Genomic DNA, 25,929 nt, shown 5'->3' with positions numbered 1-25,929 from the left:
CCATACGGTCTTATGAGTGTCCCAGGACAGAACACTGGTGTGACGACTTGGCTTCTGAGGGTGGGTAGAGCTTGGCCTGCGGAGGTTCCACTCCCCTCCGCCATGGGGGAAGTTCTACATATAAAAACTAAAATGCCTTCTAACACAAAGATTTTCTCCTATACCAAGGGCATTTATAGAGATTCATTTTTCCCTCCAGGAGAAGGGTTTTTCATGATTTGTGGCAAAGGGGTAAAAGGGTGATTCAGGCAGCCAGCACTCTCAAAAGGCTTTTTGCTGTTTTTTGTAACCAATCAGAACTTTCAGTTGGGAAAAATATGTTGCTCGGTGTTATAAAATTTAAGACTCTTGGTAACCTATGCTCACCTCTTAGAGGCTTCCTATACACTGAAGCCAGGGTGCTGTAATGTTTAATGAACATTTGATGAACACTCTGCCGAAATGTGCTGTTTCTACACATAGCCAACTCCACCAAGCCTTCCTTAGAGATGCTTACATTCCGTGGATCGAGTAGTCCAGGGTGTTGGCAAGCTTGTGTTTTGGTCCTAAGTAACTATGTGATTTAAGGAATTGTGTATTCTTTCTTTATTTATACAATGGTGGGAAGAGGGACCATGGGATACCATAAGAAAGAGAGGCCTTTTATATCCTAGACAATTTATTTCCATCGAGACAACTGAGAGGGTTGGTCTCAAACATGAGCTCAAATCAAAATAGGGAAAATTGATAAAGTCATAGTGATGTGGTCAGTACATGAAGCAAAGCTTGTTGTTGTTGTTTTTTAAGATTTTATTTATTTATTCATGAGAGAGAGAGAGAGAGGCAGAGGGAGAAGCAGGCTCCCAAGGAGCAGGGAGCCCGATGTGGGACTCGATCCCAGGACCCTGGGATCATGACCTGAGCCAAAGGCAGACGCTTAACCATCTGAGCCACCCAGGCGCCCTTGCTGTTGTTGTTTAAGTAAACTCTACCCCAACCTGGGGCTCAAACTCACGACACAGAGATCAAGAAACTGAGCCAGCCAGGTGCCCCCATGAAATGAAGATTTAGTTCCACAGGGGCTAGAGGGAAATTTGCTGAGGGTTTGTAAATGTAAATTTTAATGTAATGCGATGCTACCAAGTATTTTTATAATGCTTTCTCCCTTTTCCTCTGCTTCTTCAATTTGCTGAGTTTGCAAATGTGAACTTAATATAATGCAATGCTAGCAAGTATTTTTATAATGCTTTCTCCTTTTAAATTTCTGAACTGAGAGATTTCATTATACTGACTGCTTTGAACACCTGTCTCGTTCAATGCAATTATTTAAAGATAAGACAGTTTCTCCTACCTTTGGTTTAGGTGCCAAATCATTTATACAGGAAATGGTTTTGTGGAGAGCCTTCTTCTAAAAAACAGATTTCAATTTCAAGGAAAACGATAGAGCAAAATTAACCTAAGTGCACATTCTGTTTTTAACCTCAAAACTTAAAAAAAAATCTCAAATCTAAATGGGGATATTTTTGCCATTACACATACTTAACTACAATAAACTAAAAATTGAACTCCAACAAGTGTAACTAAACCATATTTTATGGCAAATGAAAAATATACAGAAACATTAATTTAAAATTCATAAACTTTCTAAAATGAACAGTAGATATAAACATTTGAAAAATAGAAAATTTCATGACTATAGAGTTTATTCCAAATATTTGGGAACATTTCATATATATTCATACAAATTACTTTTCCACAAAGTTTTGTTAGAATGTGAAGATTGCATTTAGTTCAGTTTTATGGGCTTTAAGAAAAAAAATTTTTGTTGGACTCATTTTGGTGTTGAGATAGTTGTAATGATGGAATTCATTTTCACTTGGATTATTTAAAACAAGCTAATGTGACACAACTTAAGAAAAGATGAAGAATGTATGAAAATTGGCAACTAAGTGTCCTTAACTATCTAGTAATAGGACAGTAAGAATCAAAATGTCAATTCAAAGAGAACTAAATTCTATTAAATGACTCATGTCAGGCCCGATGTGGGGTGCTTTCCATGATTTCATTTAGTATCCTTAAAACAAAGGTGTTAATTTCATGCTGCTAAATCTAAAAAGTTTTATGAATACTCTCTGCAATCTGAACTAAAAATAAAGTTCTTCTTTTAAAAAGATTTTATTTATTGATTTGAGATACAGAGATACAGAGAGAGAGAGAGAGAGAGAGAGAGCATGAGCAGGGAGAGAGGCAGAGGGAGAGGGAGAAGCAGGCTCCCCGCTGAGCCAGGAGCCTGATGTGGGGTTCGATCCCAGGACCCTGGGATCATGACCTGAGCTGAAGGCAGATGCTTAACCATCTGACCCACCCAGGTGCACCTAAAAATAAAGTTCTTAACCATTGACCTACAATAAAATTATGTCAAAAAATAAGATGAAACTCATATTTACAGTACTTGGGAAAACTTTCAATCTGGCTGTGTGAAGACAGCTTTGTAATCCCTAATGACTCATGTGCAGACATTCACATAATAAATCTTAAGATACGTAGGTGAGCTAAAGATATATGTTAAAATATATACATATATGAAACTACCAGTTAAGACTAACATAGTCTGAATACAGGGATCCAGCATTTTATTCCTTCTTAGTATCTTCCTATTTGGGAAAAAATTATTGTTAGTTTTAGGTTTACAGTAACATTTTGGTTTTTCAATGCATATACCCACCAGGGATTTTTAGGGTTTTAAAAATATTTCATTGTTTCTCCAACATGTTTCAACTTGTTAAATCTTTCTCAGCCTTTCTCCTGGGCATATATGTCAACACCAGTTCATTTTCCAATCCAGGACGCCCACGAGTTCTTGTGTTCCTTGAACCTTTAGCCTGGGTGCAATATACCAAGGGCAAAGCTTTGTAACAGGTGACGTTTAAGAAATACCTGACACTGACTCTCACTAGAGTGGAGAACCACCACCGCCTCAGGCTGGATGCCCTTAATTTCCTCACTAAGAACGTGTCCTGGAGAAACCAGTAGAGTTTTTCAATAGGAAAGAAAACCTTTAAAAGAATTCCTACTATTTTTAACTCTACCTTTTCAGAAAATACTTCTCCTACAAACTTGTGTTCATAGCTTATATCTCTGATATACAATTAAAGTGAAACAGCAATCAACAGAGTAAACACGTACTTGACCTGAGGTATCAACCCATGTATCTTCCATGGATTATCAATTTTCAAAAATAGAAACGCACTGAGGTGCACTCAACACTGACTTGTGCTGAAGAGATGTTGACAGCCCTTTCCAACTCCATGGTCACCTCAGGACATTCCTGGGAACATCAGTCAGAGCTCAGCAGAACTGGGAGGTGCCAAAGCCAGTTGAATAGAATCCTCGATAAGAGAATTTACTATTATTACCCAGGACAGACTTGAGCTAAATTACAAACAAACAAACAAAACTAATAACATCTTATGTTGGAACAGAAAAAAAAAAATCGAATCAACCGGAAGGTTTGTTTTGTTTTGTTTTGTCTTAATGTCATAACTTTTTGGTTAGGACTTTTGTTTTGACAGAAATAAGTTTAGTCTGGAAGTAGGTAATTTCTTTCTCATGAAATCAGTGAGTGATATCTGTCCATAAACACGAAAGCCCACCAAAAATGTTATTCCTGCTGTGCGCTTGGAGACAGGAAACTTGTATAGAGGTCATAATATGCAAAAGGTATTTTCCTGTAGTAGTCTCTGAGGTCTCAATATTTTGTTTTCTTGGGAAGTTCAGTCCCCTTCCTATTCCCCCAAAACACTTCTCAATAAAATGTATGGAAAATATGGTCAGGATGAAATTCAACAGAAGAAGAAAAATCTACCACTTATTGTGGCAGGATATGTATATTTTTAAAAAGGTTAGTGACTAACTATAGTTTCCTTAATAATGGTGAAAGTGCCAAATTTCAAGAGAACAATTACGGTAACTCATTCAGGGTTTTCAAAGATTTTTCTAATTATTTCCAAACAGTCTGTGGAAAACTTACCCTTTGGGGATTAGACATTTGAGAAAAATTGAGGTGTACCATAGAATCCTAAAGTAATGTACCAGTTACTTTTACAAAATTCTGTTCACAGGAAAAATGACCTTTGGGATAACACAGAAAGGAACAAAGTGAGTATAAGGAACTCTAAAGCTGAAATCACTTGGACTTCTCCAGAAACTCACGTTTGTCTTACATTGTTTGGGTTTGAGTTAAAAGAAGCCTTGAATGTAATCATTTGTATTTGCGCGCGCGCGCGTGTGTGTGTGTGTGTGTGTGTGTGTGTGTGTGAGAAAAGAAAAAACACTGTATTTCATTTAAGTATTTCTCTTTCTCTATTCTCCCCTTTTGAACTGGTAATAAATTTTTCTGATATGGCAATAAATTACAATCCATAAGCCCTTCATGGGCTGTGTGTCTTATGTATTCTAGCCCACCAAGGAGCAAATTTCCAAGGCAGGCCTATTTTTTTCTTTAACGCTCCACTCTTTAGCTATCTAGTTTAGAAAGAAGGAAGTTATAGAGAGTGGTGGGGAAGCACCAGTAATCTCGCTTCTCAGGTTTAATAATTTGAAACTATGACTCTCAGAGAATGATGATTGATACTCTGCTTATCAGCACATAGTTAAGTATATCTATGAATTACTAAGAATAGCAGCCAAAGAAATGAAGAGCCACCTGGCAGAGACAAATACGTTGTGACCGTAAGATACTACTCGGAGACTCCTATAACTCTTTAACTTCTTTTGTGGTTAGAGAATATTTCAAGTTTGTAGAAATGACAAACAGTAGAAGTCTTCTGGAGGAGGATCCAAACCTTGATTTTCAAATTTGATGGCCCAAAAGGAAGGCCTTTTTTTTTTTTCCCCTTAACAGTTCTTCAAAAAAATCAGGCCTTTCTTATCCTCTCCAAGTGTCTTATGTGGTTTAAGTTCAGGGTTTCTAGAGACTTTGATCATCAGTCCTGCTAAACAAGGTAATGTCATCACTGAATCCTGGGGTTGAACACTCTGTGTTCTCTAGTAAGACATATTTGTCTTCCCCACCATTCAGAGAGAGGACTTCTTTCTGAGTAGTGGATGTCAGGTCACTCCAGGTAATGTCAGTGTGCTTAAATGCATGTAGAAGGAAGATGCCATTGATAATGGTGAAGAACCCACTCAGGGTCCCGATGATATCTCCAGCTTTCATGCCGTACCATTCTTGGAATAAGATGGCGGAGCAAGTTACTACCATGGACGTGAAGAACACATAATAAATGGGAGTCACAAGAGATGTATTAAAGGTGTCCAGTGCCTTGTTGAGATAGTTAATCTGGGTTGTCACTGAGAGCGCAAGTACAGCCAGCAAAACGAAGACCAGGGGGTGCTTGTAAACTGGTTTCCATTCCAATAGTTCCTTAATGGCAATTCCCAGGCCCTTGACAGAAGAAACTGAAAATGCTCCAATTAATGAACAGATTGAAATGTAGACCAATATATTGGTCTGTCCCTTCTTGGGAGCCACGATCAAAATCAGCACCAACGAGATCACAGTTATGATCACAGCAAAGGAGATAAATCCTGTTTGGAAGACAAAAGAATTCAACTTCAGAAAATGCTAATAGGACCATATCTCTTGTGAAACCTTGTTAGCCATGAGTTTAGGAGTGTAGGTGTTTCAGAAAGGGAAGTGATATTAAATTAAAACAACAAAAACAAGACGACATTTTGCTGCATGGCTCTCGACATTTTACAATGGACCTTCACAAACATATCCTTTGAATCTCACGAATAACACTATGAGGTACGGCAGGTATGATCTGACTGACTTTTTATTTTCGGAGGGGGAAAGTGGCCAAAGCTGGGGTTGGGGTATATGCCTTTTGCCCCTCCTAGCCCCATCTCTTTTCAGTGTGTAGGGAGCGAGCATGGACGGAACAGAACGTTGTGTCACCTTTACAGAAGACTGGTAACCCAGTCAAACCTTACTGTATCACACGACCCATAATGAGGCTTCAAGGGAGCCTTTTACGGTATTATTACAAATTCATTTGATGAGGCGAGAGAGTGGAACAGAATCTGAGTGTTTCTTCTGGTTGAATCACAGACCTGGGTCTCTCAATTTCATTTCCATTTCATGCAAAGAAGTGACTTCCTCTTCTTGTGGGGCATGGATAACCATCATAGTTGACCCCAATATACTTAATATGCAGCCTATTTTCCCATGAATGTTCAAGTGCTCATTTAAAAAGTAGGAAGACAATATTGCACTGTTGGGAGAAGAAAAAAAAATCACTCTCATTCAGTTAACATTGGATTCCATAGCAGCTCAGAAGTCACACTGTGGTACCTGCCCCTCTATCCCAGTTGCCAATCAACTGATCTGAATATGCTACAGGACGCTGAAAAACCTGATTAGTTTTAAGACTCAGAAATGGTCAATCGAATCTGCTTGCTTTTATATCAAGAGTTTTAACAGACATTCTGTACCCGTGTCATCTTCCCAAGAGAGGTAGGTCCCACTCAATTAATTTTCAGTTTCCCCGTCTTCTCCCGCAAAGCCAAACAAAATAGAAGATCTTTCACATCTTACTGGCATGATTCATTGAGAATGTGTGTGCTTGTGAAAGCTTCAAAGAAAGACACATGTCTAAAGAAGAATCACTCTGTTCAGGGCTGATATTTAGCTAGTACACACAAGTACAACCATATGGGTTGTCAAAATATTGAAGTATTTCTTTACCAGCTGCTTCTACCCTCCTACTTTCACTTACTCAAAAGTCCCCACTGTTTGGTTGCCATGGCCTCAGGAAGTTCTATTGGCACCACTATGGACACCAGACTCTGCCATTCTGCTGCTTCACCAAATAGGTCTGCTATAGCTCCTGCATACCAGCCTCCTTCCCCTGATGCCCTGGCACTCCCACAAGGGTATGATCTGTACTAAGGTGCACCTGAGACTGTGGTCCATTACCTGGCACCTTCTTAGAGTCATCCTCATGCGGCCACTTGGGAGGACTGCAGCCTCAGCCAAAACACTGCTACTACTAAGAGTTATGGTTCCATGCATAGACAGTGTTCTAGAACTCTGTGTGTACTGACTCATTTACTTCTCTCAACAGTCCTACAAAGAAGGTGAAAAGACGTGGGTTGGCCTAGTCATGGGCTTTCTACTAGAGGTGGATAACGAATGGAGATAAAAGGAATAGAAAAATACAATAAATAATATAGTTGCTTAGCTATAAGAGTTCATGCGCCCACTGAACACATTCATTTGGGATCATAATAATGACATTTATTATTTTGTCATAATAATGTCATAATAATGACATTCACATTACATTCATTTGGGATCATAATAATGACAACTCAGAAAAATGAGACCTGTGTTTTATGAACACAAAAATTATTCCTGTTTCCAGTACTAAAAGAAACTAAAAGGTCTTTGAACACGAAAATTAGTCCTATTTCCAGTACTAAAAGAAACCAAAAGGTCTCCAAATATAACTACCTGGCAAACAATGGAAAACTTTAAGTGAGAGTTGAAATTTAACCCAAAGACTATGCTTTTAAAAGTCCTCTGATCACTATGGTCATTAACTACTCTGACAAGAGAAAGGACTGAAAGGGCTGTGGCAATGTGTTTAGGTGAGAGGAAGAGAGAGAGAAAAAAATCTTTGAATAAACATAAACATAACACACAATTACTTTATGTTAGCGGGAAACCAGGCCTACTCTCGTAGGTTTTCTAAATAACAACACAATTTATTCCCTACTTCTACTGCACTTTCTTGTGTCTTCTCAAGTGAGTTGTATGATATGTTGTTTTAAGATATGCTTAGCAATGTATTTCTTGTGGTTTATATTCATCATGGTACTGACATCTCTATAGAAGCCAAGCTCAGGTACGCCTGGGTGGCTCAGTGGGTTAAGCGTCTGCCTTCAGCTCAGGTCATGATCCCAGAGTCCTGGGATCAAGTCCCGTGTCAGGGCTCCCTGCTCAGCGGGGAGCCTGCTTCTCCCTCTGCCTGCCGCCCCTGCCCCTCCCGCCGGCCCCCTCCCCCCCCGCTTGTGCACGGTCTCTCGCTCTCTCTCTCTGATAAATAAATAAATAAATAAATAAAATCTTAAAAAAATAAGCCAAGTTCATTTCTCACGTACCTTATGAGAACACTCAGAGCACCCAGTGGGGTGACCAAGGTGGCAGGTGCAAAAGCATAGGCTGCAAAATTGGCTGCTTCTCCGGCTCCCACTGGAAAGCAAGCCGCAGTGGTCATATGAGAGATGGACTTACTTGTCAGAAGAGAAAAAGCAGTAACACACGCAAAGTGGTGGACTTCTATCCCAAAGATACTGACAGATCCAGCTAAAAGGAGCAATTTAACATTTTCTTATGGAGGGTGGGGGAGGATTGGTATTAAGGGATACAGATAAACTGTAATTACCTGGTGATTTGAACTCAATTAATGCAAAAAGTGGTGACAGATGAATACACATTTGAAGTGACTTCCAATAGAGATTTTAGGTATGTCACTTTCAATAAAATTTAATTGGAGGTGGTTTGGGCCTAAGCAAAGAATTATTCTCTGTGCTCAAGAATACCTACTGTTATGCACATTAACAACAACAACAAAAAACCATGTGGCAAATCAGAATGCTTTGCAGAGATCTACTGACCTGGCAGGGGATGGCCAGGAATGCCTACCACAGGCCCAGGGAGCCAGGCGTCTCTGAATTGTAGATGATCCAAAAGTACCTTAACAGTACCTTAGAAGCTCAAGGAGATCCCAAGGGATGTTTTAAAATCATAAGGATGTGCTCCTGCAATCTTTCTCTTAAATGAGGAACTCCACTTCTGTGAGATGACTTTTAGAGTGAGGGAAACTCCCTCCAAGGACAGGACTCTTGTCTGGGGGCCAAATTACTCTTAACGGGTTACAACTCAACATTTGCCCACAGAGTGTAGTATTTCATGACGGCAATCTACGGCATTGTAGAGAAAGCTTCTGGAACTGATAAAAGACACCAGAATACTTTTTCTTTTTCCCTCTGGTTGCTATGCTCCCAGGCTTCCCTTCTCCCCCAGCCAAATATGCAGGAGTACTCAGGTTTAGGGAAATAGCATAACACAGATAGAAGCTTCCAGAACAGAACAATTGGGGGACTGCTCTTCTAAGAAGAGCCATGGCAGTTTTCTTCAAATATGAAACTTTCTTGAATACTTGATAGTATTTATATTTTTATCTCTACAGACAGCTTCCCAGGAAAATATTAATTTCACGATTGAAGTGCTGTATGTTTGTCACTAGATAAAATCTCTAATGCTGTAGAGTTCTGCTTTTCTCTCTTCAATAGTGGTATGAACCTTGTGCATGATGGAAATAAAACTGTAAATGTAGCCACATAACACTCTCCTTCTATCTTCACCCTATTGTGCGAGTAGAGGGTGGGGAGACCCAAGGAGAGAGAGAAGAGGAGAAAAAAAATCATCCAAAATATCTCTCTGGGGTCTTCTCAGTTCAGTCCCTGTCAACTTTTATTCCAATGAAGTAAGAAAACAGAAAACACCTTAACAACTGAAAGGGCTATACAAGTTTAAATTTAATTTTTATTTATCATCTTTTGAGATTCTTATATTAAAGCGAAGTTACCCAATTCTTTTGCGTAAGAGGACCACACAAGTCCTGAAGTGTGTCACTGAAGTGTATGGGAAGATGGATGGAAGTCTGAAGGCTTCTTGCTGCGGAGGGAGATGGTGGTGAGAAACGAGAAGCTCCCACCTTCGGAAGTTTTAGGTTGGGGATTTAAGAATATTCAGAGGAGTTGGGGGAGGAGATACAAAGCGGCAGAAGTGCCCTTGAGAGATCTTCTCTGCCCACCGTACGAGCATCTATAAAGTGTTTTCCCATCCAACAGTCTCAGGTAGTCCTCAGGGCAAGTCTGGGAGAGGGGGCGTGCCGACAAGCTGCATCTTCTCTCCATGTGTTCACTGCTATGCAGCCAGAGGGGACTTTCATCTACCCATGTTTTCATCCTGACCAGGAAAATGTACCCATTCCCTAGAAAACATGCAGCTAGAACAGTCACAGATTCGAATTAGGAGCAGGGAAATGTGGGAATAAGGCATTTTCCTCACTCGTTCTGGGGAATAAAATATAACCGAAGGAGAGGTTTGTGATAAAAGATAATTATTTCAAATGTTAACTTTTTCCCCTTGCATTCCAAGACAGTATTGAGAACATGGAGGTACACGGAGAGACGGGGAATAATTAATTCTAAAAAAATAGGACTTATTTTATATATAAGACAATATACACGCACGAAAATTTCTAGACTTGAATGCCATCCTTACCAGAAAGATAAAGTAATCGATGTTGAACAATTCCGTGCAATTTACCATTTTACAAGCAAACATTATTCTCAGCAATAAGGACTTACTTGAGAGTAATCCTGCCCACCAGAGCCATTCCTTGAGGTAAGAATGACCACCTTGTCCTGGGAACATAAGAAAAAAAAAATTAGGTTCTTAACTGGAAGAGGAAAGTTTGAAGAACTGACTACTCAGAGAGGAATGTGGTTGGTGGTTGGAAAAGGCAAGACTGAAGTGTCGAGCCCGCTTTCAGGCAAACAGGCTTGAGCAATGGAATGTAGGAAAGGCCCACCAGGCGACCCACCTCAAGATGGCCACCAGCCCTAACTGACCACTGGGCTACGTACAATGACGCACAGTTAACCAAAAGAGGGAGAATTCCATACATCCCCATACCTCCTTATCTTCCCCCTTAGAAACAGCCCCCACCCACTACCTCATGGCAGACAGTCTCTCCTCTGCTTTCCTGCCCGCTGCTCCCTTGTGGTGGTTCAGTCAACTTCCGTCTCCTTTGTTCTGCCTCAGGTGAATTCTTTCACTACCCACACCAGTGGCTTCCACCCTATTGTCGCCCCACATTTGGGGGCTCCTGTCCTATTGAGAGACACACCATTGAGACCCCACATTAAGGCCAAATCCATATAGCTAGTCTTCAACTTATTTATTCGGTCATTTCTGAAGATCTTCACTTGATGTCTATAGAGCGTAAGTTTTTTCAGTTGCAAAAAAATTTTGTGTAATCATTAGGTTTACTGTATTTATGCCTGCCAGAGGTGTGGACACAGAATATTATAAGCCCTAGATTCTTTGTTTCAGCTACATTTAAAATTAAAGACAGAAAACCATAAATTGTAAATTATATCGGTGCCTAATGAGGACCTTAAAGGGAAGAAGATGGTTGACAGGAGAGCTTTTAAGATTTTGGATAATCAATTAGAGAATAACAAGCATTAGCCAGCTGGACTCTCCTTATTCTCTACCTTGGCATCAGGAAATTGAGTTTCTAGTCTATTGAAAAGGGTAAAAAGCTTTCCTGAGGTATTCCAAGGGTTATCTTTTCTTGACTGTAATCTGTGACCTAAAGTCATTGTTATGTTTGCTATAGAAAATGGAATTTTCTCACCAATTTTAATATACTTAATCCTATGCGTTTGACCTCTCTGATTTTGTTACAATTAAACAGGGTGTATCAGCTGTGAAGATTATCTTGCAAAGTAGTTTATTTATTTAGGATTTTCTTCTTACAAACTGTGCACATGATTAAATTGGAATATTGCAATATATTTTCATAATCTGTCTTTTAAAAACTTAATATATCATAAATACTTTCTCATGTCCTTAATTAATGATTGAATAATATTATTTCAAAATCTGGCATATCATTATTTACTTAACCTGTGTGCAGCTACACACACACACACACACACACACACACACACACAGGGTTTCACTTTTGTTCTCATTATATAAAACCCTTAAATAAATATCCTGGTATGTAACTATAGGTGGCATCCTTGTTCACTTCTTAAGATAAATTTCCAGATGTGGAATTATTAGGTTTTAAGACATTGACATTTTTAAGCTTTAGCAAATTGCTCTTAGGAAATCCTGTACCCGTTTATACTGCCTCCAGCAATGTTTGGAAGGGCTATTTATTTTCCAAAATCTCTTACCAACATACGGCCTTTTAAAGAAAAAACAAAACCTTGTTTAGATGGTAAGCAACAAGGGCACCTGGGTAGCTTGGCTGGTTAAGCATCAAGCGTCTGACTCTTGATTTCTGAAGGGGTCATGATCTCAGGGTCATGATCAGCCCTGTGCTCTCTCTACCCCTTTGTCCCTGCCCTCCCCACCCCACCAAAAAAAAAAAAAAAGAAAGACAGACAGACAGACAGACAGAAAGAAAGAAGGAAAAATGATAGACAACAACCCAGGAGCTCCTTGTTATATGATGGTATCTCTTTTGGTACTAGTGAAATAACATTTACTTATATATGTTTATTGGACACTTGCATTTCTTATTTTGTGAGTTTCTTGTTTATGTATTTGCCTATTTTATCTTAAGGTACTAATCTTTTTCTTATCAGCTATGGTCATTCTTTATATACTGTGGATCTTAATATCCTTTGTCTGTCATTTATTTTGGAAACACTCTCCCCACCCCTGGTCCCATATGTCATTTGCTTTTTAGTTTTAGTTAAGGTGTTTCCACGTAGGATTTTTTTTTTTTTTTACCAATCCAGATAGTCTCTCCTTTATACAGAATAGATTCTTCCTTTATCTGCTTGCTTAGAAAGACCTTCTTTTAGGTTTCTTGAGAAAAATCATTTCATTTTAAATTCCTGAATGGTATGAAGTAGAACTCTTACATTTTTTCCTCTAATTTTTGCCAATTGTCTTAACACTTCTGATCAAATAATCCATCCTTTCTCCAGTGGATTGAAATGCCACTTTATTTTATTTTATTGTTTTTTTAAAGATTTTATTTGACAGAGAGAGAAAGAGAGAGAGAGAGAGAGCACAAGTAGGGGGAGAGGCAGAGGGAGAGGGAGAAGCAGGCTCCCCACCAAGAAGGGAGCCTGATGTGGGGCTCATCCCAGGGCCCTGGGATTATGACCTGAACCGAAGGCAGATGCTTAACACACTGAGCCATCCAGGTGCCCTGAAATTCCACTTTTAAAAATTGCATATTAAATTGTTATATGTACTTGGGTCCCTTTATAAGTTTTCAATTATCTTTCATTATTTTATTTATCTTTTTTAGGGCCAGTACCAAACTGTTTTAATTACTATAGCATTATAGTACATTTTATTCCTGATAGTGCAAATGTCCTCCAATAGTATTTTTATAAACCTGTTTGTGCAATTTGTAGTCATTTCTCATCTGAACCTAGGATAATATTTAGTTATTTTATGACATTCTTGATAAGAATGAATAGAGTCACAGAGGAAAGAATTCAGTTCCCAAGAAACAGTGATATCTTGACAGTGTAAAACTTTATCTGGAGTACATATGCATTAAATTAGGACTGCTGACACAATGCATTGAGGATTTACAGTAACACCCGGAAGTTTCTTCTAATGTACACACATATATAGAATCATGGAAGCTTTTTGTATTACCTGTTTTATGGCCTTAAAGATTTCATGAACCAAATGAAAACTGAATCTGTTCACATCCCATTCTTTATATCTAGGTAAGATAAAATCTATTCTCATTTTCAAGGTAGAATTTTACATGTCCCCCATACTTTTTTTTTTTAAAGATTCTATTTATTTATTTGACAGAGAGAGAAAGCACACAAGCAGGGGGAGAGACAGAGGGAGAGGGAGAAGCAGGCTCCCTGATGAGCAGGGTGCCCCAACGAGGGGCTCCATCCCAGGACTCCGAGATCATGACCTGAGCTGAAGGCAAATGCTTAACGACTAAGCCACCCAGGCACCCCCATGTCCATACTTTTAAACCACATTTTAAGAAATCATCTCTTAACTAATCTTGGGATGTTGTCTGCCTCGATACACAGAAAGCTTTTTAAAAATGGACATTGTAAGGACTTTTGTTTGCACTGATGCTTAGTTCCAATATCTAATATGGCCACAGTAGTCTTGATAACCGAGGTCATTTTCTCCCATCTTTAGAACCTACACTGAAACAACCATATCCAATTTTGTTTCACGCCTGAATGCTATACATCTATTTTGGATTGTATATTGTGTTTGTGTACTTATGCTTTGATTCATAGTAACTTCTCATATCATAGAATTGATTTGCATTGAACACAAACTGTAAATAAAAAGAAATGTCTGAAAGAGCAAAAAAAAATACAGGAGGGTAGACCACATGTTATGTATTCTAATAACCAAAAAAAAAAAAAAGAAAAAAAAAAGGAAAAGGGACGTAAGAAACTTTGGGAGGTAATATATATGTTTATTATCTTGATTATGGTGATGGTATCACAGGTATATTCATACGTCCAAACTCATCAAATTGTATACATTATGTGAAGTGTTTGTATATTCACTATACATCAATAAAACGGCAAAAAAAAAAGAAAAAGATGAATAGAAATTCATGGTTAATGAAGGGTAGTTAAGCTGAGTTACTCAGCATGTGAAGCGTCACTATAAATAGCAACCTAATTCTACTGCTATCCATTTACTGATTTAACAAATATTTATTGGGTCCCAAACATTATCCTAGGGAAGGTTCCTGCTCTTGTGCATCTGCTATCAATAAATAAGTAAATAAGCAATAAACGTACAATGACAGATTGTTTTAGGTACAATGAAGGAAATGCTTAGTGCCACGATAGAGAGTAATGGGGTGGGGGAGTGAGGGACACCTCCCCAGAGAGGAAGACCATCGGAGGTGATGATACTTAAGCTGAAGCCTGAAGGATGGGTCAGCCAAAGGAAGGGCAGGGAAAAGAGTGTTCTAGGTGAAGGGAAAAGGCTTTGAGGTGGCAAAGAACTTGGTCTATTCCAGGAAGCAGAGAAAAGTACGTGACAGGGAGGGAGGGTAGCAGAAGATACAGCTGGAGAGGTTGCAAGGGCCATTTGATGCAGGAGGTCAGAGACTGGAGAGGTGTTTGGGTTTTATTCTGAGTGCAAAGAAAGCCACTGACGTGTTTTAAGCAGGGAAGCAGCATCTGACCTTGAATACTGAAATTGCACACAAAAGCTCTGAAAGAAGGACTCAAACCACACTCTCAACCTCTGGGAACAAGAACTTTAGTTTCACCCTAAAGGCGACACAGCTGGCTCAATCTTGGAAACTGCAGGGGAGTTTTGCTAAGAGAGACCGGCTAAGATAGAGACAGTAAAACATTACTACTGTAGCGTTAAGGTCTTACAACAGGGGGCGCCGGGGTGGCTCAGTCGCCAAGCGTCTGCCTTCAGCTCAGGTCATGATCTCAGCATCCTGGAATCGAGCCCCGCATGGAGCCCCGCATGGAGCCCCGCATGGAACCCTGCATGGAGCCCCGCATCGGGCTCTCTGCTCTGCGGGAAGCCTGCTTCTCCCTTTCCCACTCCCCCTGCTTGTGTTCCCTCTCTCGCTCTGTCAAATAAATAAAATCTTAAAAAAAAAAAAAGTCTTACAACAGGATTATTTCTGCAGTTGCTGCAGAAACCTGAACTGGCTAGTTGCATCCGTTTCTTACCAGCTCTGGTAACGCCCTTCTTGGCCAGTTGCAAGAGGCCCTTCTTTTTCAATATGAAGCTGGAGCCGATAAAAATACTGGAACTGACTGCCAGCAACAGGCCCACATACAGACTGTATTTGTTTTCGACTTTCGCAGAAATGCTCCAGTTGCTTACGCTGGAATTCAGGTCCCTGTGGAGGACAGGAAAAGCCAGGGGCTGTGACACGTTTGTGATCTCACACCAGGCCTGGGAGGAGTTGGGGCAGAGCAGAGACAGCAGGTAGCCTGTGAAAGAAGGACAGAAGGAAATGTCAACAAGCATAAAAGGGAGATACGTTAATATTTACTCCTTTTCTCCGAGGAAGAGAAACCCTAGTGGACAGTCCAGAGACCCGTATTTTAGTGCATGGAGGAATGTTCCCAGCCGGCGGTCCACACGCCGTGTGGAGACGTTCAGTTTGGCTCCCATAGGTTCTCAAAAATGTTTTAAAAAGGGTTTCATTGTCATCATTTACAAATGAGAGATGTCACCTGAAAGTCTGACTTCCTCTTATAAATTGGAGAATCCGGCAAGACTTGCTCAGCTCTTGGTTCCCGCAAAACAGCAACCTGGAGAGTAGCAAGAGTAGCGGGTAGGTGTTCGCACTGGTGCGCGCTCTGCCATTCCTCAAGGCGCCCCGGGACCCACCTCCCTCCTCCACCTGGTCAGTGTGGCTGCTGGAAAACAGTGTTCCTGATGCCTGAGTGTTGGGACAGGCCCGGCAATCCATCGGTGGGCCTCTTATAGGAAATTTAGCTAACCCATTGGTGGGGTGATGGTGCATTTCCGAAAATGTGTTTAAAGGGGGTTTAGTTTTCTGTACCAGTTTCCCTGAAAAGAATGATTTTTCAGGTCTACTCATCTACCTTCTAAGTAAAATCTAGTGAAAAAAAAAAGGAATGAAATATCAGTATGCTTTTCTTAGAATAGGACTCAAACAAACACGTAAATCTACTGAACCAGATCCATTATTTTAAGTGTCTTAGAATTTTAAATCTAAACACTAAAACACAAAATGAACCCACTGCAGACTATATAAGGAACTTTTAAATCTGTTCTCCACTTGAAAAGGTAGCTGCCCAGCAAGGTGACATTGTGACAAGATTTTCTGACCCTCTTCTCAACTTTTGTTTTCCTTTTATTTTTTTAAAATTTTATTTTACTGAAATTCAATTAACATATAGTGTATTATTAGTTTCAGAGGTAGAGTTCAGTGATTCATCAGTTGAATACAGTACCCAGGGCTCATTCCATCAAGTGCCCTCTTTAATGCCCATCACCCCGTGACCCCATCCCCCCGCCCACCTCCCCTCCAACAACCCTTAGTTTGCTCCCTATGATTAAGAGTCTTATGGTTTGTCGTCCTCTCTGATTTTGTCTTATTTTATTTTTCCCTCCCTTCCCCTATGATCCTGTTTTGTTTCTTAAATGCCACACGAGTGAAATCATATAATCATCTTTCTCTGACTTGTTTTGCTTAGCATAATACCCTCTAGTTCTACCCATGTTGTTGCAAATGGTAAGATTTCATTTTTTTGGATGGCTGAGTAGTATTCCATTGTGTGTGTGTGTGTGTGTACACACACACACACCATATCTTCTTTGTCCATTCATCTGTTGATGGACATCTGGGCTCTTTCCATAGTTTGGCTATTGTGGATATTGCTGCTATAAACATTGGGTGCAGGCGGCCCCTTCCGATCACTATGTTTGTATCCTTTGGGTAAATACCTAGAAGTGTAATTGCTGGGATGTAGGGTAGCTCTATTTTCAACTTTTTGAGGAACCTCCATACTGTTTTCCAGAGTGGCTGTACCAGCTTGCATTCCCACCAGCAGTATAGGAGGGTTCCCCTTTCTCCACATCCTCACCAACATCTGTCGTTTCCTGACTTGTTAATTTTAGCCATTCTGACTGGTGTGAGGTGGTATCTCATTGAGCTTTTGATTTGGATTTCCCTGATGCCGAGTGATGTGGAACATTTTTTCATGTGTCTGTTGGCCATTTGTATGTCTTCTTTGGAGAAATGTCTGTTCATGTCTTCTGCCCACTTCTTGATTGGATTATTTGTTTTCTGGGTGTTGGGTTTGATAAGTTATTTATAGACCTTGGATACTAGCCCTATATCTGATTAGACATTTGCAAATATCTTCTCCCATTCAGTAGGTTGTCTTTTGGTTTTATCAACTGTTTCCTTTGCTGTGCAAAAGCTTTTTATCTTGATGAAGTCCCAATAGTTCATTTCTTTTTATTTTATTTTATTTTTTTAAAAGATTTATTTATTTTACAGAGAGAGAGAGAACAGGTGGGGCAGAGGGAGAGGGAGAGAGAGAATCTCAAGCATATTCTGTGCTAAGTGTGGAGCCCGATGCAGGGCTCAATCTCATGACCCTGAGATCATGACCTGAGCTGAAACCAATTGTCAGATGCTCAAATGACTGTGCCACCCAGGCACCCCATTATTTCATTTTAATTCAAGTATAGTTAATATACAGTGTTATATTAGTTTCATTTTTTTCTTTAAAACAATTTTCCCATTCTGAATTATTCTAAACAAAAAAGGCAAAGAAAAATGAATCAACTACAATTTTAGAATTCAATGAAAAATATTAGTTTTACATCTCAAAAATCTTAAGAAGGCATATGAACAACAAAAGACAGTTTGACCAAATGATGTCTTAGGGACAAAACTTTGGTAACTGGATCTATGCCTCCCTGGCATAACATTATGCAGTTATCTGAATTCACCACTTACAAAGTTAAGAAACATGATAAAGTTCAGCTCCCTAAAAAGGTAAAATAATTGCATTCAAGCTTTTCATGATTATTATTTCACTTATTTCTATAAGCTGAAAATGAATCAACTTTGTTTCAAAGATACAGAATAAATTCTAATTCAAAGCTTCTAAATATTCCAAGGAGAATTATATGACTTTAGGGATTTTCTGTAACATTGAGGAATTTTCAGGCAGGTTGTTTTAAGAGTTGCTTATTTTCAGACAAGCCAGCCCTTAGCAATCTTGTTCCAGTCACTGTTCATCTCATTTAAAACACAAGAATGGAAAGTGATTTTTATAGTAAGAATTTCCATTACATTAATTCCTGAGAAAACATCTGACTTGACTTTCCAGTGAATTCCTCCACGACTGCTTTGGTGTTACTTACTATGTAATTAACATAACCATTCCAAAACTTCATCTCTGAAAACAGTGTAGGCAGGTCTCATTCCAGTGAAACAATATTCTTTCTAAGCTGTTGACATAGCAAAATGTTTCCGACATTTTAGGGGGCGTGGGGGCAGAGGGTGATAAGGGAAAGCAAATAATCTTTGTTGCATTTTGTAAGTTCTTATTGTGAGCAGTAGCTATTAATGCTGCAAGTTTTATGGCAGGAAAAATAATAAAAATCTTGTCTAGCTTCTGACCTTAGAACTTAAGTTGTTTTATGTTGGGTGCCTGTTGAGGAGAGAGCCTATAGCAGATGTGACTGAAGGAGGGAGTGGGGAAGTGAAGGGTGGGTTGTGGGGTGCGGAGTGGTGGGGCACGAGACAGATGGGCAGAGGAGAACGTGTGGGCAGCATGTCTGGAGTGTTTCAGAGGAACCAGAGATATCTCAGTTGGCTTCTTAAGATTCTAGTAAGCGAAGTAATTATCCAGGGAGTTTAAACTTTATTCAACATAGAGAAAATCTATTACATTCGTTATGTTTTGTTTTAATAGACACTATAATAGCCCTCTAAAGTGATGGTCCCAATTTATACTCCTGCCAGCAGGGTGCGTGCATTACTTCCTTGGTATTATTCTTACTAATTTTTCTAAATATTGAGTAATTAATATTTAGAAAATATGTGTCAGTTATAAAGAAAAATTCAATACACACCAATGTGTCAACCACCTAATTTAAGAAATAAACATTACCTCTCAGAAGAGATGACTATCCTGACTTCCTGTGTAAGATCCCTTTTTTTAAAAATGATTTCCCTTATATGACTGTATCTTCAAATAATACATTGTTTCATGTTGCTTCTGCATCTTATAAAATGTAAATCATACAGTATGTATTCTTTGGGGACCTGCTTGTTTTTGAGATTTATCAGTGTTGATGCATGTGGCTGTAGGATTTGTTTTTGCCCACTGTTCTGTGGAATTCCACTGTATGATTACCTCACAATTTAATTTTTCTGTTTTACAGCTGGTGGACATTTGAGTCATGTACAGTGTTTTTACTTTCACAAACAGTACTGCTAAAGTTCTTAATTATGTTGAAATGTATGTAATTAATGATATTTGACAATTTTGACCCCATAAAAATAGCAGTTCCGTATTGTTGAACTTAATAAATACATATCTTCCATGTACAAGTGTGAAAGTTCACTTACACACACACAAACTAAAAATTTCAAAGTAAAGTTAAATTTCCTATAGGATTATGTACCTCTCCTCACCTTGAGCTCTGTTACTATCTCTAATCATGGGCAAGTTGAATATTTACCCTTGATTTCAGTTTCCTCATCTCTAAAATAGAGTTTTTTTTTTTTTTTTTTTTTTTTTAAATAGGGGAGTTTGACTCAGTGATTCTGAAGATGCTTTCTGTAATTTTGTGATTTGATCATAGACAGTCTTTGTTCCCGGAGTAATTTACTTACAATCCCAGTGGCTCATAAATGTTGCTGATAGACCCGCTTTAAACTCATGGGCACTTGTGATCGAAAAACGTTTTAAAAGAAACTGATGCCAAGATATTAAGTGACTTGCCAAAGCCATGTAATTGTCAGAATTACAGCCAAGTAGCAACCCAATTCCCAGGCCAGTATTTTTATTTCAGAAAAGTAAAAACATAAAAGTACAGATAAAGCCAGCTAAAAGTTATTATTAATGTTCATACAAAGACGAAATGCTTTGAATAATTTTTTCAAGTACAAGAGAGTAATACTTTAAATTATTTGGTTAATTACATATAGTAGGAAAGCTGGTTCCTAAGAAGTCAATGATTACATAAAACTGCATTTTAAATCACTACAAGATATTTCCAGTTTCAGGAAATCATTATCTCACCGTCCATTTTACGTGTTAGTTTGGCTTATTATTCAGCAAATAGCTACTCCCTTACCCCTCCTGATGTGGGCAGAATATTCTCCCCCCGATGTCAGGCTGGAAGTGAGCTGGTGGTCAATGGGACAGCAGTAGAGGGGATATGAGCACAGTCTTCAAATGCACTGATATACTTAAGTTTACTCTCTTGCACCTCTGTATTGGTCAGGAATAGAGCTTCCAGAAGGAGCTGCTGCCCCTTCAGCCTGAGCCCCAGAATGAAAACACATGGAGCAGATCCAAGCTCATCCCACATGAAGGAGCCAAACCCAGGTGCCCATGTAGCCTGAGGCAGAGACACCCAGGTGAACCCAGGCTAGATCAGTCAACTGTCAGCTGACCTACAGACACATAGGCAAGAATATATGATTGTTGTTTTCAGCCATTGAGTTTTGGGCTGTGTAGTATGCAGCAATAGCTGATGGATATACCTGCCTATTCCTCTTAGCATAGAAAAAAAATATGAATGAATTTCTTTATGTGCCCTGAAATGTATTCTCCAAATGTCAGCCAGTGTGACTTAGATCATGTCACCCCCCTACTTAATTTCCCTCTCCTCTCCCCATGACTTTTCATTTCAATTATAACAAAATCTAAACTCCTAATTCTGAACTCTTTAGAAGCTTTACATGCTCTGAAGCTTGCTCACCTCTGACATCAAACTGCATCTCCCTCTCTCTCACTCATTCTCTGAAATAACACTAGCCATCTTTTCACTCACTGATTCAATAACTATTGAGTATCTGCTGTCTGTCTGGTAGCATTTTCTAGAAGCTGGGGATACAACGGTAAATAAAGTAGAATTCCTGCTCTCATGTTTATTTTAATGAGGGGCAACAAAATAAACAAGTGAACTAATAACTACATAATATGTTGAGTGCCACGGAAAGCAGGAAAAGTAGCATAAAAGAATTTTTTTTTTTTTAATTAAGTGCACAAACCTCTCTGCTATGTGTAAATGTAAAAACCCTAAGGCAGGAATGTACTTGAGGCTAACTGGGGTGGTGGAAGGGAGATGGCCTCAGATGAGGTCAAGATAGAGCAGAGGGGGCACGATCAGATGAAATGAGTCTTTAGATTAGTAGGTCCAATCCTGTCATTTGTCCCTCTAAAATTCCACAATGGCTTCCCTTTTCATTTAGGAAAAATCTAAAATCCCTACCACAGTCTACAAGAGCCTACAGAATCCTGCCTCCAGTTATCTCTCTAACCACATTCCCTACAATTGTTTTGTTTTTTGGGTTTTTGTTTTGTTTTGTTTTGTTTTTGGTCCTGTTCCTTTCATAGGCTAAACTCCTTCTCACCTCAAAGCTTTGTTACTTGTTACTTAGCCTTGACAGTTGCAGGTAGAGCTAACTCATTGAGTCTCACTTTAAAATGTCACTTCCTGAGGCACCTGGGTGGCTCAGGTGGTTAAGCATCCAACTGTTGATTTCTGCTCAGGTCATGATCTCAGGGTCATAAGATCAAGCCCCCCATTGGGTTCTGTGCTGAGCATGGAGTCTGCTTGAGTTTCTCTCTCTCCCTCTCCTTCTGCCCCTCCCCACTCTCATGCACACTCCCTCCCTCTCTCTAAAATAAATAAATAAATCTTTAAAATGTCGCTTTCTTAGAAAGGCCTTCTCTGCCCTCGCACTCTAAAGGAACTTCTCAAGGGTGCCTGGGTGACTCAGTCTGTTAAGCATCTGCCTTCAGCTCATGATCCTGGGATGGAGTCCCACATGGGGTACCCTGCTCAGCGGTGAGCCTGCTTCTCCCTCTGCTGCCCCCTGCTCATGCTGTCTCGCCCTCGCTCTCTCTCTCTCAAATAAATGAATAAATAAAATCTTCAAAAAAAGGAACATCTCAGTGGCTTTCCATCATATCAGCACATCATCGTTATTTAATGCTGCTGATGAAACAAACTTCTTCTCACAACTTCATTATGACTTTATGACAACATTGTACATCCATATATCTAGTCAACAAAAAAGTTGTTAAAAACCTACCATGCAAGGCACTATGTTAGGTATTCATTTATTCAACACTTTGCAAATTCTTATTGGGCAATTCCTGAGTACCAGGCCCTAAGTACGGGAGAGACAGTGACCAGCAAGACAGGTGAACACGTCTTTGTTCTCATGAAGCTGACAATTTTATTAGAGAATTATCAAACAGGAACAAAGGGAGCAGAATAGGAATGAGAAATAATTTAGAGAAAATTTGGCGCAGAATAAGAATGAGAATGATTGTGAGCAAGTATGGAAATCAAGTCATAGTAATATCTTTACATATAAACGCCATTAAGGCTGGGTAAGAAGACCATTATTTCAATTAACCAAAATAAAATTGAGAAGACACTACTGATTTAAAAAAAATTAAGGGGTGCCTGAGTGGCTCAGTCAGTTAAGCATCTGCCTTTGGCTCAGGTCATGATCCCAGGGTCTGGGATTGAGTCCTGCATTGGCCTTCCTGCTCAGCGGGGAGTCTGCTTCTCCCTCTCCCTGTGCCCCTCCCCCCGCTCATGCTCGCTCTCTCTCTCTCTCTCTCTCTCTCTCTCGCAAATAAATAAATAAATAAAATCTTTTAAAAAAAAGAAAAAAGAAAAATTTGGATTAGAAGTCTTTTGAAGCATCTATGGTTTAAGAGTAAAAACAACAACAAAAAAACCACCCCCCCCCAAAAAAAGAGTAAAAACCAAAGTATGGGGTTAACTTTTCTTTATGGAAGTCCAACTGGAACGCTCTATCCTTAGATCTCATGATGGACTCCTTGTCATCTGAATCTCAGCTCAAATAGAACTATCTCTAAGGGACCTTCCCTGAGTACACAATCTAAACATCCTCAGCTCTTTCAATACATTATTCATGACAGTTACCACTCTTGGGTGTCCTTTTTATTCATTTGTTGCATATTATCTGCCTTCTGCACAGTAAAGCTGCATGGGAGGCTTACTAGAGTCTAGGACTAGACTGTCTTGCAAATCCCTCTATAGCAGCACCCACGTCAGTGCCTGGCACATGGACTCTTGTTATTTGAATGAATGAATGAATGAATGAATGCATGAAAAACTGAGCCTTTACTCCATGTCAGGCTCTGAGCCATGTGCTTCATATGTAACCTGACAACTGTAAACTGTACAAATTATTTCTGATTTATAGATGAAGACTCAAGGAGGTTAAGTTATAGTTGAGAAGACTGACTCTAAAGCCTAATCTCTTCCCACTGTTGATAAGGATTCTGATTTCTCTCAAGTCTCTCCCACACAATTAATTATAATTAATCACAGGTATTAAGCACTGAGCTTGAATACATCTTGTTGGAACTAAATGCACGAGTAAAGCAGGAAAACATCTAAGTTCAAACAAGCGAGGGCAATTCACAAACCCTCCTTACTTACAGATCCTCGGGTAAATAAGGGTGGATATACTATTAACAGTCTAACTTACTGGTTTAGGAATTATTTAGACAAAAGTCATGCAATCTATCTAGGAAATAATTCCAGATCCAGCTGCTTTAGTATAAACCACTTCCAAAACTTCAGCTTTTGAGTAGTTTGTGAGTTGTTCAGGCATTTTCTCTTTCTTTGTGTCCCTTCTCTCTCTTGCTGGCATAGTTTTGACTTGTTCACTGACACCCCCTCCAACTCCCCCTCAGCCTCCCTCCCCCCCTTTTTTAGTTTAAACTCTCTGCGTCAAGGAATAACCTGGAGGAGCCAAGAGGAGAAGAAACCCGGGAAGCTGTTCCCAACTTTGGAAAGGCGTTCTTGCCACGCCCCCTCACTGCTCCCTCTGCGCGTCCTTACCAGGTAAATTAGAGATCAAGCCTTCGCCTTGACAAGGCGAAAACTGTCCCGTCAGTTGACACACCCTTCCTGTCCGCCGGCGCGTTCCCAGGTATTCGCGTCCCTACTTCCATCCTGGCTCACGCATGCCTTCTGAACGGTGACTTTAGAAAGTCTGCCAGTGTTGCAAACACCTGGCAAAGGGCAAGTGGCCTGGCCCAGCGATTTTTCAGGATTCGCTTGGGGGCCGAAACCCCAGCCTAGCGGGCAGTAACAAACCTACCACTGACTGCGCCCAGTTCCCCGTGTCCTCTTCCGTTGGGCTCTCGCCTTACGTAGCCAAGAAGTGACTGCACAGCGAGTCAGACGCGAGGCTAGCAGGGTTGCACAAGTTTTCATCTCGAAGACAGAGGAGAGATGTGGACGGCCCAGGCGGGTCCGCCGCCCTCCCCCGAGGCCCAGGGCGCCTGACCTTCCACAGTGTCTGACCCTCGCCGAGCCAACGCAGGGCGCAACGCAGACTCCCGCCTCGTCCCGGGGCACGCCCTCCGCCCACCCGGTGACTTTGACCGCGGACTCTGGAAGCGAGTCTGAGTCAGAGGAAGCGTCTTTCTCAGACTAGACTTGGGAATCTTCCCCGCACTCCCCCAGCACCCTGATTTTCCTCGTCCCGACCCTCAGCACGCTGTAATTTACATGGGTCTGCCTCCTGGACCAGAGTGGGAGCCACGTACGTCTGTCTTGTTCGACTCAAGCTTTCCCAGAGCCTGGCACATTGTCCGCACCAGTCAGGAGCTACTGACTGGCCGAAAGACTGAATGAGTACACGCACGAATGAACGCGTTACGAGTCGGTGTATTCATTTCTCTTCTCCACAAGTACCCGGGACTGCCCACCCGGTCTCATCACCACCCAGATGCCAGGTCTCACACTCACCTTCTTGGCAGGGCTCTCCAGGCGGTAACCTCACCTGTCCCCCCATGGCCCCCACTCGGGGCTTCTCGGAGCAGTCCCTCGCTCCTCCTCCACTCGGGCCTCTCCTGCTCCCCAAGGGCCCGCGATGGGGCGGAGCTGTAGGGTTCCGGACGTGTGAGCGCTGACTCCGCCCCTGGACAGCCTCCGCCGACGGGATGGATGGACCTCCGCGCGAGCCACGCCCCCGAGGTCTGAGGCTGGGAACTAGAGCTCGGGGTTGGGACCGCGGTTGCAGGTTCTGGTACCTCGTGAAACTTGCGGGAGCGCTAGCTGCCTCTCGGGTCTGCGGCTGGAGCTGCGCAGTGGACACTTCTTAGTGTTCCTCGGAGCGTGGCGTCCGCCGAGCCAACTCTCCGGCAATTTAGTGGAGTAAAGTCTGTGTTGAGCACCCCTTCTGGCTTCTTCCGAGGTCCAAAAATGTCTTTCTGAGGGCCCTGCTGCAAATGTTGGCGGCTTTGTAAGGAAGTTGCTGGCCATTGGGATTCTGCTCTGATTACCATGCTAAAGTTGATTCTAACAGATTTTGCCCTTCTGGTGCTATCAGATTCTCCCCGCGGTCC

General features: G+C 40.7%; 1 protein-coding gene across 1 annotated transcript; it reads right to left on the bottom strand.

The window, feature by feature from the left end:
- Window positions 1-1,558: 1,558 nt before the first annotated feature.
- NIPAL1 (NIPA like domain containing 1) lies at window positions 1,559-25,464 on the bottom strand. The gene is made up of 6 exons (XM_025887587.2): window positions 25,331-25,464; window positions 15,520-15,786; window positions 10,426-10,482; window positions 8,149-8,239; window positions 6,097-6,257; window positions 1,559-5,568 (listed from the first exon to the last, which is right to left on the bottom strand). Exons 1-6 carry the CDS (start codon window positions 25,374-25,376, stop codon window positions 4,949-4,951), a joined length of 1,242 nt encoding a protein of 413 aa, XP_025743372.1. The 5' UTR covers window positions 25,377-25,464; the 3' UTR covers window positions 1,559-4,948.
- Window positions 25,465-25,929: the final 465 nt, after the last annotated feature.

This window comes from Callorhinus ursinus, unplaced genomic scaffold, assembly GCF_003265705.2.
Source record: "Callorhinus ursinus isolate GAN/ISIS: 27379988/994484 unplaced genomic scaffold, GSC_fseal_2.0 scaffold4, whole genome shotgun sequence".
NCBI classification, from domain to species: Eukaryota; Metazoa; Chordata; class Mammalia; order Carnivora; family Otariidae; genus Callorhinus; species Callorhinus ursinus.
The sequence above is the reverse complement of the archived record's forward strand: the minus strand, read 5'-3'. Positions and strand labels throughout refer to the sequence as shown.